A 13,277-nucleotide genomic window follows, 5' to 3' on the forward strand; every position below is an offset into this window, starting at 1 on the left:
TGCAAAGAGTTAAATAGGAAACCAAAGAAAACAGCCAGTTAAATGAGGCTGCCATTCTGTTTTCCACAGCCAAGGTACTATTTAGAACTGATTAGAGATGGGACCCATGATTCAGGAATACCATATATACTCTGAGAACTCAGTTTAATGTTATAACATGTCAGTGTGAGTGTGTCAGAATTCATCACTTACACAATCTTTGCTTTATAGCTCCCCACCCCTTAAGGGTAATACATGGTATAGCACTTGACCACAGCTGTGATCTAAAGGAGTACAGAAATGCATCAAAGTACAAAAGTACCCACACGTGAAAAGGTTTTACTATCTAATTTATCTCAAGTACTAAAGTACCCACACATGTAAAGAGGTTTTAGTATCCAGTTTTTCTCTGGAGTACTACACCCAGCAAATTTCTAATTCCTGCACACTGAGGCTGCAAGGAACCAGCTTGCATCCTTCCAGCATACAATATACTAGGGTGGAAGATGATCTGTATATAAAATACTGAGTCTTCATGAAGGATTCCTGATTTAATGAAAACATTCTTACAATGTGTTTGCATACAAGGTAAAATATATACAACAATGTTACAAACTAGTCAGTAACTTAATGTATCTTTTAGCTTTACATTACTACTGTATCTTTAGATTTCGTTAATTCAGTCCTTTGTTATAGAAGCATGTCTTTGAGACAAGTGTTCCATTTCTTTACATACACTTATGCATACATACATTGTAATAATAAATCTGATTGCCATCTACCTCTCTGTATTCAGTTTAATGTATATAATGTTTTAATTTATGCAACTGCACAAAACATAAAGAGTTTAGGTCTGTGCCCTATAACATATACATCTGTCCAGAAGTAGTATCAAACTATATGTTTATCTCTGCAGTATTTTACTATATATATATATATATATATATATATATATATATATATATATATATATATATAAATATATAAATATATATATACCTAAGAACCTGTATATCCGTTGTACATCCCCCTCTACAGATGGGCTGATGCAGCATCCTGTATCAGGGACTTATCAGAATAAGCCAGAAGATGGGCTCAATGAGGAAATGTGACAGCTGATCAGGGGAAAAACATAACAGACCTGGGTGTGAGAAGAGAAAATGCATGCATGGACATATTAGATAGGCCACCAACAGCATTCTTCCTTTGGTGAGTTCATACAATTATGTACACTGGCCTCTGTATGAGCATTATCTACAAGTTTGTCCATGTGCCCACAGACATCATTTGTGTCCATATATGCAAAATATGATGTACTCTTGCTTCATATTTGGTCTGTGTTGTCATCAGTGAGGTAAGTGAGTTTTTTTTTTGTTCCTTATTAATCTTGCCTTATTAATCAACTGGCTGTGTGTCAGTCTGCCACCAAAACCCTGTGGTAGCAGACTGTGGTTTGTCTGCCAAGGATATAGATCACAAATGGGAAATCAGCTGCTGGAATCAAAGTACAGATGATGCGGGCTAGGATTCATGAACATCTTACATTTTTGTGTAGGTCTTTTACTCCACAACTATACAACTGCACAAGATATAACGGTATCAACAGAGAATGCTGACTGAGACAGAACTTCTTATCCCAGCAAATGCACACCTTTACCTCTAAATACTATATAATACTGTTAAGTACATCATGCAAGCAATGGAATGTTAAAAAACACACTGCAGAGGATGTCAAAAATTACCTACAGTACTAACTCTCTGTAAAGACCAGGCAAGTGGTGACCATTTCTCTCTCATTATCCCACTGATCACTGGTGCCCTTGGTCTCCACACCCTCAAAGTGATTTATGCATTTTCCATAGAATGGTAGCCCTGCCAACATGTGCATGCTGCTCGTGAGTGAAGTTCTTGATCTTGATCTTCTGGAGTCCTCTACCTCTTCTTTTGTTAGTAATTAAGGTTTCTACCTCCATTCACCCCAGTAAGTAAAGCCTCTTGCCAGTTCAGATTTGCTGTCAGTGATCCCAGTCACCTGCTCCCATTCCTCCTGTCAGAAGTCAGTACCCCCCTCATCCCCTTCTCTCTTAGCAAAGGAAAGACTTCCTACGCTTTTATTTATTTGTCAGTGATGAGAGTTCCCTGACCCTCTCTCCTCTCAATGGCTGCAGACATTGCCTCTGTTGCCATCATTTATTATCCCTGGCCTACCTCTACTGAGCTTGTCAGTGATCAGAGCTTGCTAAATGCTATTCTCATGGTCACCTGTCTCACTGTCCTGGCAGTGATCACAGTATGCTACCTACTGTCACACCCATCCCAGTGATGATCAGTGTCTCTAAACCCTCCCCCACGAAGCTGCCCACCCAGCATGTCAGTGAAGAGTTCTGCCACTCCCTAACCAACTTGCTAGAGCAGCTTCTTCAACCTAGCACACCAGACCACACAACCAAAATCAGTTAACCTAATGGCAATGGACTGCAGCATAATTCTGTTTAACAGCTATGTCTACTTAGCACTGTGGTCATGTCAAGTTTAGGCATATCATTCCTAATACTCACTGCATTCATACCCCTTACATTTCACCACTGCCGCAAATGGTATTGTGAAAGGCTCCCTATTAAAATATCAAGACTCAAAATGCCAAGTCCCAACATGCTACAAAAGGATTTAGGAGCAGAGTGAATAGCATATATTGCTTTTCTTTAACCTTCTCTTTTGTATGGTTGGCAAGCCTGCACCCATCCCCATAACGTTACACACACACACACGCACGCACACGCACACACACACACACACACACACACACACACACACACACACACACACACACACACACGCAAATTCTGAGATTGCCATACCTCAGATAAAAGTGAATATTACAAGAAATTGCAATCCTGGACATACTGTATCTAACTCTGGATTTTTTGGCCATTCAGTCTCCACATTATGGGATTCACTAATGTGGGTCCCAACCTTTCAAATGGTTACCACTGTGAAAGCATGTTGTGCAAAGCTGATTCCCAGTCTTCTTAAACCCCGCTATTGAGTTTTGCTTAAATCATGCCTTATTAATGCTGCTCAACTGGCTGTGTGTGTCAGTCTGCCACCGAAATCCCTGTGGCAAGGGGTTAAAAAAGGGGAGGAAAACTCTGTTACTTAACAAGTAACATGATGAAATACAGGTCAGTGTGTGTCACATACTGTTTTTCAAATCGTGCCCAGATGTATCACATCCCTAATCTCTATGCATCTTGTTTTCATTTTGCAGTTTTAGATAAATACAACTTCATATAAATATATGTCAAGAAAACACTGCCACAACAACATATACCAAACCTTTTTAAGAGTACTTGAATCTCTACATTTATAAAATAACACTTGCTTACAGCTTGGGACTGAGAGGATCCCTTTTTTAAAGGGAAGAAGCTTATAGTTTTTGTAACACTGCTGTGGATTTACATTTGGAGAAACATCTTTAGTTTCAATGGTGGGAAAAATTAATTTCCCTAACCCTCACAACACGTACATTTACCCAGACCCATGAAGAGGAAAGGTATCAGTTTAAAGGTAGACTCACTTGGTTGAAGAGTGCTGGTTTTACTCAGATGTGCATTAGATTCATAGATTAGTACTAAGCTAACTGCCCTTGTGAGCCATTTTAAGCCTAGCCAATTATCCCTTGTGAGACTCAAACCTTGTACCCTGTGTTTGTAAGGCAAACACCTTAACAATTAGGCCACTCTCCCACCCTTAGGGTAAATCAAAGGTGCCTGCAACAATCTACTCAGGTCTAAGAAAGGCTATCATTTTAAAAGAAAAACAGCTGTTGTAACACTGCCTGTCAGCTTTATAACTGGTAGTTAACTATTACAGGACCAAACTTCATATCCTCGGCAGCACTATTTTATTTACTTATAATGGAATGAAGTGCAGGTGATAAATTACCATTACAAGGCTCGTCATACTCCCTTTAGTATGTAAAATCATCTGAAATTCCATCCCTTTATTCCAATCAATGCTATTTAAACAGGCTAGGGCATCATTTATCTGTTTTATTCATTTTTAAGCATCAGATAATTGGTACTAGGAATGCCATACAAAGTGATTATTTTGTAATCTTTTCTTATGGCACAAATACTCAGATACATGCACTAAATGTACATCAGTGATACACTAACAAGTACAGATTGTGCCAGACAATAAAACCAACAAAGCCTGTTCCTCTTTCTAGTATTCTTAACCTACAGTTGTAATACTTATGTATTACATTTGTTTGAGTTATGGGCCCAAATTAAGAAACTATAGGCACAGTCTCCCATCACGAACATCCCAAACCCACACGACAAAACTACCCCCTACCAAACATGCTTGATATACCTGGCACTTAAGTTCTGTCTGGCTTTCCTAATTGCAAGAATTTTAGGCTGCAACTACAGAAAGGGAAAAATAGAAAGCAAAATTGTGAGGCACACATTTTCAAAAATGCATCAAGTAATCCAGTAGATACATTTTATTCTTTATATTCAACTTTGTCTTTGGAGTTCTGCTGCTAAACATTTAGGAATCCACTAATAACTCTGACCATCCCCTCCTTTAGGATTTTAACATCTATACATAAAGTCTGAAGCTTGATAGAAATGGCACTAGTGTGCAGACGGGAGTGACACAACACAGTGGACTTTAATACAATATTTATAGGCTGGAAGCTGTCATGTTCTGATACTTGGCTGGTACGCTGGTATCCTGCAACATCAAAGAAAGAATGGTTGATGGTGATCACTATGTCTTCAGCAAACATCATTATAATGGTAATGCTTCCTGATGTAGTAGGCCCAACACAGGGGCTTTAATACAATATTTATCTACTGGAAGCTGTCATGTTCTAATACTTGGCAGGTACTCTGGTATTGTGCAGAGTCAGGGAAATAACAGCTGATGGTGACCACAGTCCCTTCAGCAAACATCCTTCTAAAGGTAATACTTCCTGATGCAGTAAGCATCTTCTGAAAATACAAAAACTCCAGTAATTTCACACCCTTGTACTCCATAATCAAAAGGGTACCACACAGTCCTATTATTTAGTGTATTCTGTAAAATATATGCCATTTCTTCCTGTTTGCTTTTTTTGTGGTAAAACTACAACAGGCTTTGTCAAGTGTTCCTCTTCAGGATTATTGTAGTTCAGTTTGTAAACAGCAGGGAGAAGGTTTATCACCAATGAGATATGATCTGCACAGCAGAAAAAGTTCATACTTAACTTTGTCTCCTTAATTTATGGGAATTATGATGGCTTCTCCATAATAAGAAAAGCTGACTACAGGTACAGACGTTTATGCAAAATACTGCTGTGAATTATGTTTCCTTCCCTTAATTCCTCCAGAACAGCCAGTAACTGTGCATATATTCCAGAGGTCAACTGAGATCATCCACAAACATTGCCAAAAAGAGAATATCACTGGTGCTGGGGGTGGGAATCACCTGTTCCATCATACTTACTCCTTAATTAGCCAGGTGCTCAATCTGTCTGTGAAGTACCCTCCTCTATAATCTACTGCTATTATTTTTGGTATAGTCTCAATCGTTTTGTCTACTGTGTAGCACTTGGGGCCATCAGAGCAAGGTACTGGAGATTCATTGCCAACCTTCAGCACCCACATTGCACACAGATTGCATTGCTTAACTAGTCAAATTCTTCTCTACATCTGTTTGCATTTTTCTGAGCTGTGGTGCTGTGCTGTCATTGGATTCAAATTCCAGATGGGTGTGTTGCTGGGATGGATGAGGTTGAAAACCCAAACGCTGGAGCCGATGGCAAGGTAGTGGCAACAGTAGCAGGTGGTCTGGACATCTGGGTGCTTTGTGATGAACTGACGACTGTCAGATTTTCCAAACTGTTAGGTGCAGATAAGCTGAAAAAAATGGCAGATACAAATATTACTTTATTTACATGTAATATTTTAAAGAATACATGAAACAAAAAGTCTGAGTTATCAAACCTCACCACATGATTACATATTATGTTGCACATTCAAGTTACAACTAAGACACTTCTGTCTTTTTCCCCTTTGCTTGACTAGACTACTGCTTGTTTATTTAAATATTTTTTTACATGCACTATCCATAGAGTGGGCTGGATTTCAAAACCATTTACTTTATGGGCAACGCATCACCCTAAGTTAATTTATAATTGCAAGACAGCTAGTCCAGGTGGAATATAAAGGAGGAAATTTGGAACTGTAAAGTAACCAGTAGCATCACAAATACATTTCTGAAACAGCACAATGTTACATGAAAAAAAGCAAAAGTTAAACCTGAAGGAGAATTCAGGAAGTACATATATAATGCAGAAAATATTCTAATGTTTCTACTAATGCTGTTCGGTAAATAAATGTCCTTATGGAAGCAGAGATTCAGTCAGCAGGACAGGATTGCGCAGTCGGGAGAAAAAGACCCCAGTACAGTACTATTTTCTGACTAAGAGGGAATAAGACATAGAATGAGCACACAGCTGGCATAGGCCATATGTTGAACATGAGCATCACACATGAAAAGACACAGCCTGATAAGGAACCACATTCTTCTAGAAATCATGGGATGTATGTCACTGAACATACTGACATCTTCACTGTGATATGGAACATGCCATAAAAATGCCTCTGAATGGTGTCTATCACAGAAAAATCCCAATCATCAAGTGCAGTAAGGATGGGCAACACATTATCTTCATCTATATCAGCTGAGTGGCATATAATAAATAAGTAAAAACAAAACAAAAACATTTTACACCCAGTAACTAAGAAATTATATGAGTTTCGATGTCAGGCAACATGTAATATCACACTTATTGTATATTTAGGAACCTGCTGTAAACAGCCCTTCGGTCGGCCGGATTCCAAAGTCTGGGTCCGGCGTCGGCTGATGTCGCCCTTTCCCCGACGTCAGAATGCCTGGGGTATAAAAGCGTCAGCCGACGCCATATTCTTCAGTGTTTCTTGCCCCAGATGCCAGGTGACCTCTAAGGAAGGCTACATTTTGAAAATAGAGAAAAAATTCCAGACAAGTACAACAACATAAAAACAAATACACCATAAAAGATTACCCCAGGTAGCTAAAATGAGGGGTAGAACCCAAAAGAAGACCACAGAGGGGTAGGTGGGAGGGAAAACCTGACTGCAGTTGCATACCTATCGGACATCTACATTTATGGTAGGTACAAAACTGTACTATGTCCTTCAAGGATGCAACTGCAGTCCTAACATATGGGTTGAATACCATAGCCAACCTGGGGGTGGTAGGCACTAAGACAAAGATGGTGTAGCTAAAATGCCCTGCAGGACTGCAGAAGCAAACCCTGCTCTGGATATGGAATATAAAGGCAGGTTGTAATGTTTGGAAAATGTATGCACGGAGCTCCATGTAGCAGCTTCTAAAATGTCCTTTGTTGCCACTCCTCTTAAAAAGGCTGTGGAGGTGGCTGTAGCTCTGGTGGAATGTGGCCTGATGTCAGCTGGCACAGTTTTTCCATGAAAAGAGTAGCAGAATCGAATGCAATTTCCAATCCATTTAGAAATTGTCTGTTTGGAAATTGCTTTTCCCTACAATCCAGCAGCGCAAGCTACAAAAACCTGGTCAGATTTTCTGAAAGACTTTGTTCTGTCCAAGTAATAGCGCAACTGTCTGTGTATGTCCAAGGTGTGCAGAAGTCTCTCTCCTTTATTTTGAGGATTGGGAAAGAAGGTAGGCAGGTGAATAGCTTGATTCAGGGACACCCTGGATATCACCTTTGGCATAAATGATGGATTGGTTCTCAAAGAAACTCTGTCCTGATGAAAAATGAGAAATGGTTGTATTGCCATAAGGGCCTGTAACTCAGAAACTCTTCTTGCTGAGGTTACTGCCAGTAGGAAAGCTGTCTTCCAAGACAGAAATTTCAACTCTGAAGATGCTGCTGGTTCAAAGGGAGGAAGAGTTAATTTTTCCAGCATGAAGTTGAGGTCCCATGCAGGCACTGGTGGCTTCCTTGGAGGGTTGATGTTCTTTATACCTCTTAGAAACTGTCTTAGCAATGGGTGAGAAAATACAGGCGGATCAGTGTTATACTTCGCAGATATTGCTGAAGCATGTATTTTTATGGAAGAATATGAAAGACCATTGTGGAGCATTTCAGCCAAATTTTCTAGGATCTGTGGAATGCTCATGACTGATGGGTCTTGACCCTTTTTGCTGTTCCAGATAAGAAATCTCTTCCATTTTGCTGAGTATGTTTTTCTAGTGGAAGGTCTGCGGGCCTCCAGGATGATATCTTTTACCCTTTGGGAAAGTGTATCCTGAGGAATAGTCATGGAATCTTCCAAGCTGTCAGCTTCAATGTTTTCAAGCTGGGGTGTAGCATCCTGCAATTGTGCTGTGCCAGAAGAAGTGGCCATTGAGGAAGGAGCCACGGATTGATGTGTGTCAAGCTCCGTAGCAGTGGTTACCAGTGTTGTCTTGGCCAGTCTGGAGCTATCAGTATGACTTTCGGCTGCTCTGTCTTGATCTTTAGTAACACCTTGGTCATCAAAGGAAGAGGTGGGAAGGCATATAGTGTTAGAGAGTTCCAAGTGAAGGAGAGAGCGTCCACCTTCCATGCTTGAGGATGGTATGTCCTTGTGCAAAACTTTTTCAGATGGTGGTTGAGGTGGGAGGCAAAAAGATCTATGTCCGGCCTTCCCCATGCTTGAGTTGTTTGTAAGAAAATGTCTGGATGCAACATCCATTCGTGTGGACCCATGATGTTTCTGCTTAGGCTGTCCGCCAGAACATTGTCCTTCCCTGGTACAAACTGGGATTGTAGCTCTATTTTCAATTGAAGGGAAATATCCAAGAGATTCATTGCCAGTCTGCAAAGAGGGTAGGAATGGGTACCTCCTTGCTTGTTTATGTACCACATAACTGTGGTATTGTCTGTCTTTATTAGTAGATGGCCCTGATGCATGAACTTTTCGAAGGCCTTGATTGCATGTATCACTGCCAGCATTTCTTTTTGGTTGATGTGCAGGTGCTTTTCTTTTTGTGTCCATTGTCCTTGAATGCATCTGCCCTCCATGTGCGCCCTCCATCCATGGTCTGAGGCGTCTGTTGTTATGGTTTGACTTGTATGCGGCCTGCTGAAAGGCAGACCTTTGTTTATCTGGCTTGCTTGGGCCCACCACAGAAATTCCTTTTGAAGGCATGGAATGAGTGGGATCAAAGCTTCCAGGCTGTGGCTGTGTTGAGACCATAAACTTTTTAGATACCATTGTAGTTTCCTCATATGCAGCCTTGCGTGTGGGATCAGAAGAATGCAAGATGCCATGAAACCCAGGGCCTGCAGGATTTTCCTTGCAGTCATCTGGGTATGTGTTGTTAATTTTCTGAAGTATTCTGGTAATTGTTTTTGTTTTTCTTTTGTCAGAAACGCCATCTGGGTGTTTGTGTCCAGTGTGGCACCCAGGAAAGGTATTTGTTGGGATGATACGAGACTTGATTTCTGAATATTGACCGTGTATCCCAAGGCCTGCAGTAGGTGAATGACATAGTCCAAGTTTTTTAACAAGGCTTGTTGGCTGTTCGCTTGTATAAGGCAGTCGTCCAGGTAAGGGTATATTTGTATCCCCTGAAGTCTGCAATGTGCAATTACTGATGCCAGGCATTTCGTGAACACTCTGGACGCAGTAGATAAGCCAAAGGGCAATGCTGAGAATTGATAATGCTCTGAGCCTGCAAGAAATCTGAGGTATCTTCTGCAACTTTGTCTGATTGGGACATGCAGGTATGCCTCCTTGAAGTCCAGAGTTACCAGCCAAGACCCCTTGCCCAGCATGGGAAGGAGTTGCTGTAAAGTCAGCATTTTGAGTTTTGGCACAATAAGGTAAGTATTCAGTGCGGATAAGTCCAGAATGGGTCTCCATTGGTTTTCTTTTCTTGGAACAAGGAACAGTCTTGAATAAAATCCTTGGCCTTGTTCTGCAGAAGGAACCTTTTCTATTGCTCTTATTTGAAGTAGGTTGGTTACTTGTTTGAGTGCCTCTGCCCTTTGATTTGGTGGCAGGTTTGGCCTGCCATGTCTTGTTGGCAGTGTATGAAAATGGAATCTGTATCCTTTGTCTATTATGTCCAGTATCCATTTGTCCTTTGTAATATTGTGCCAATTTTGTGAGAATAAAGATAATTTTCCACCCAAAGCTGCTTCTAATTGAGCCCTGGATGGTGGAGTCAAAGTCAAGTCATTGAGATTGTCCCTGAGGAGCAGTGGAAGGTCCTGCCCCACCTCTCTGGTTCGGAGGCTGCCATTGACGCCCTCTGTAGGAGCCTCGAGTTTGCCCTCTACCTCTGCCACGTCTGTTTTTGCCTCTGAAATTTGTCTGTGTCTGGAAAGGACCAATGCTTGGAAGGCCAATTCCTGCTGAATCTTGGAGGCTGTACCTGGAGGAAATCTTTGACTGTTTGCACTGATTTTGCCTTTTCCTCTTTCTACTATGCAGTAGCACCAAATAGCTTATGTTTCTCTAGTGCTGCGTCCAAAAGCTTAATTTTCACATGGTCTGGCAATGTTTGTTCCTTTAACCAAGCATGTCTGCGTATGACCGCACCTGTCATTGCTGCTCTACATGAAGCTTCCAATGCATCATATCCACACTGAAGGAAATGGTTGCTAACCAGCTGAGTCCTATAAACCAATTCCTGTAACCCCTTTCTATCTAGTGGTTCAGGGGAAGCCAATTTCTGTTGCAAGTCATCCAACATGTATTCCTGATACTGAATCATATGAAATTGACAATTTAATGCTCGCATAGAAAGGGTGGAAGATGTATATACTTTCTTGCCCCACCTTTCTAAAGCCCTAGAATCTCTTTCCGAAGGAAGTGGATTCTTAGCAGTAGTGGAGGAAACCCCTTTAGGCCCCTGAGAAATAGTTTCAGGGTCAGCAGTATGGCCCTTGTACAGAAATTGATGTGTGTCTGGGACCCTGTAGTACCTTTCTGGCTTGACAGGAGCAGGGGGGAGGGAGTCAGGGGAAACACTAGGATCTAAATACACATCATCTAAAACATTTAAAACTGGAGGAATAGCTAAGGGTCTATGCTGAGGTAGCTTTAAAAATTCCCTTAACCTTTTCCTAGAATCTGAGTATTCTTGGCCTTGCCATTTGAAGTGTTCCCTCATGGAATGAAGTGTTTCCCCAAAGGAAAACTCCTCAGGAGGAGAGGCAGAGGGAATGGATTCCTCCACATCAGAATCCTCGTAGGCCGGGAAGGCCTCCTCCTGGTAGTCTGAATGTGCAGAATCACCTGAGGCCTCATCAGAGGACTGGGGATCTACCTGCTCAACCCTAGGCCTCTTGACAGAAGGCGGCTGAGAGCCTCTATCTGGATGTGGCTGTGAACCCCTAATTAAAGAAATAAGGTCCTCAGCTAAACTTAAAATTTGAGAACCAGAAGTGGATCCCAGAGAAACAGATCTTGGAGGGAGAGACTTAGCCTGTTTGGCAGCTTTAGCACGTGTGTAGGCCTTAATGGACATAGACACTGGAGGCCTGGCAGCCCCGCGTGCTGGAGTAGTCTTATCCACAGAAATGGTTTTAGAAGTATCCTGGGCTTCGGTCTCAGAGGGGAGAACATAAACCGGCACAGAGCTGGCCTCCGGTACCGAAGTAACCGGTGGGGCGGTGTCGTCGGTCTGTAGCGGTTGTGAAACCGGCTCAGAAGAGACCGAGACACTCGCGGTAGGCCTAAGCGTGGTGTCGGCCGAGACCGCGGGTGTCGGTTCTTATCCTTCCGTTTTTTAGGTAAATGTGCTGTCGGAAGCTCCGACGGCATGATATAACCGAAATCTTCCCCAAAATAATCTTGTGCAAACTCTGACTGATGCCTAAGAGTGCGTCTATTGAAAGAAGCACAAGCTGTACAGGCCGAGACATTGTGTTCTGGGCCTAGGCAGGATAAGCAGTAAGAGTGGAAATCCTTATGAGGTATTTGTTTCCCACAAGTTAAACAATTATTAACTTTTATAGTTTTATCTGACATCGGCTGAGGCAAGAAAAGGTCCCCAACGGGGTACTTAGCTTTTTTGAAGACTTCAGTAGCTGAAAACACAGGAGCGGGTCGACCGGCACTTGCGAACTGCTGCTTCGGGCGCCGCGCGGCAAGAAAGACTGGAGAAGATGGCGTCGGCTGATGCTTTTATACCCCAGGCACTCGGACGTCGGGGAAAGGGCGACATCAGCCGACGCCGGACCCAGACTTTGGAATCCGGCCGACCGAAGGGCTGCCTGAGGCAGGACAACCCATATGTTAGGACTGCAGTTGCATCCTTGAAGGACATCTGTAATTAAGTCGACTGTTAACAATGATAAAGGGTAAAACCCAAGAGCTTTGTTTCTGTTAATAAAATTAGCGTATCTATCTTCAAATTTGTTTTTTAGTCCTATATAATGGCCTCTCAGACTGCAATGACATAATACAGTGCTATAGCATTGCAATCCACTTTCTGGACATTAAACTTTTTAAGTTATACTATTTATTCACAGCTAGCTACAGCTCAAAAATTGATAAATTCAGAGGCGTGTTGCAGGATGTAGCATTTAGTTTCCAGGTTTAATTTCTCCATGTCTTTTGGGTTTCTAATACCATGAAATGAATGGATCCAATTCCTAAGTCAGGGTATGATTAAAGTTCATGAAATTAGTATTGTTTTAATATTTGATTGTTAGCCAAAAGTGTTCTTTGTAGCACCTGCAATGTGCCTATAACAGAGTCCTTCTGCAATTTATATGGAGTTACATTATTGGTAGTATATCTAAATGTTGTTGTCTTTCTTTCGGCTTTTCCCAGTTAGGGGTCGCCACAGCAGAACTCCGGTCCGCTAATGATTGGCAGTGGATTTTTTACGGGTGCCGAGGTGTCAGCTCAACACCCAACCTTCAACGAAGGCATTCTATGCATGTCTTTCGAATGCCACTTGACCATGCGGAGGACATGCAGACTCCACACAGAAGGCACTCCAGCCGAGAATCGAACGGGAGAACCTCTTGCTGTGAGGCAACAACGCTACATCTAAATAAGACTGTAAATTCTTTTTTATGAGACCCATTGCTACTACTAATATTGGAACTGTCTGGGTATCTTTCTTCCACATTGCTCTCATTTCTGGTTCATGTTTCCAGTGCTTCTTAGCTACTTCTGTACTGTAGTGTGAGCACAATCCCCAGTGCAACAGTTTTGTCACATTATTGTGCTTTCCAGTTTACAGGCCCTCTGCCATCCATGACTGTATTGTAC

The 13,277-nt window shown here is 41.8% G+C and overlaps 1 protein-coding gene across 1 annotated transcript in view; it reads right to left on the minus strand.

Moving 5' to 3' along the window:
• Nucleotides 1-2,780: 2,780 nt before the first annotated feature.
• LOC122806599 (P2R1A-PPP2R2A-interacting phosphatase regulator 1-like) overlaps nt 2,781-13,277 on the minus strand; it is an 848,478-nt gene continuing 837,981 nt past the window's right edge. Inside the window, exon 9 of the mRNA XM_044077155.1 lies at nt 2,781-5,888. Within this exon, the coding sequence (XP_043933090.1) occupies nt 5,726-5,888 (163 nt within the window). The 3' untranslated portion in view covers nt 2,781-5,725. The remainder of the gene's footprint in view (nt 5,889-13,277) is intronic.

The sequence above is a fragment of the Protopterus annectens genome, chromosome 7.part0 (genome assembly GCF_019279795.1).
Source record: "Protopterus annectens isolate FY-2018-M chromosome 7.part0, PAN1.0, whole genome shotgun sequence".
Taxonomy (NCBI): Eukaryota; Metazoa; Chordata; order Ceratodontiformes; family Protopteridae; genus Protopterus; species Protopterus annectens.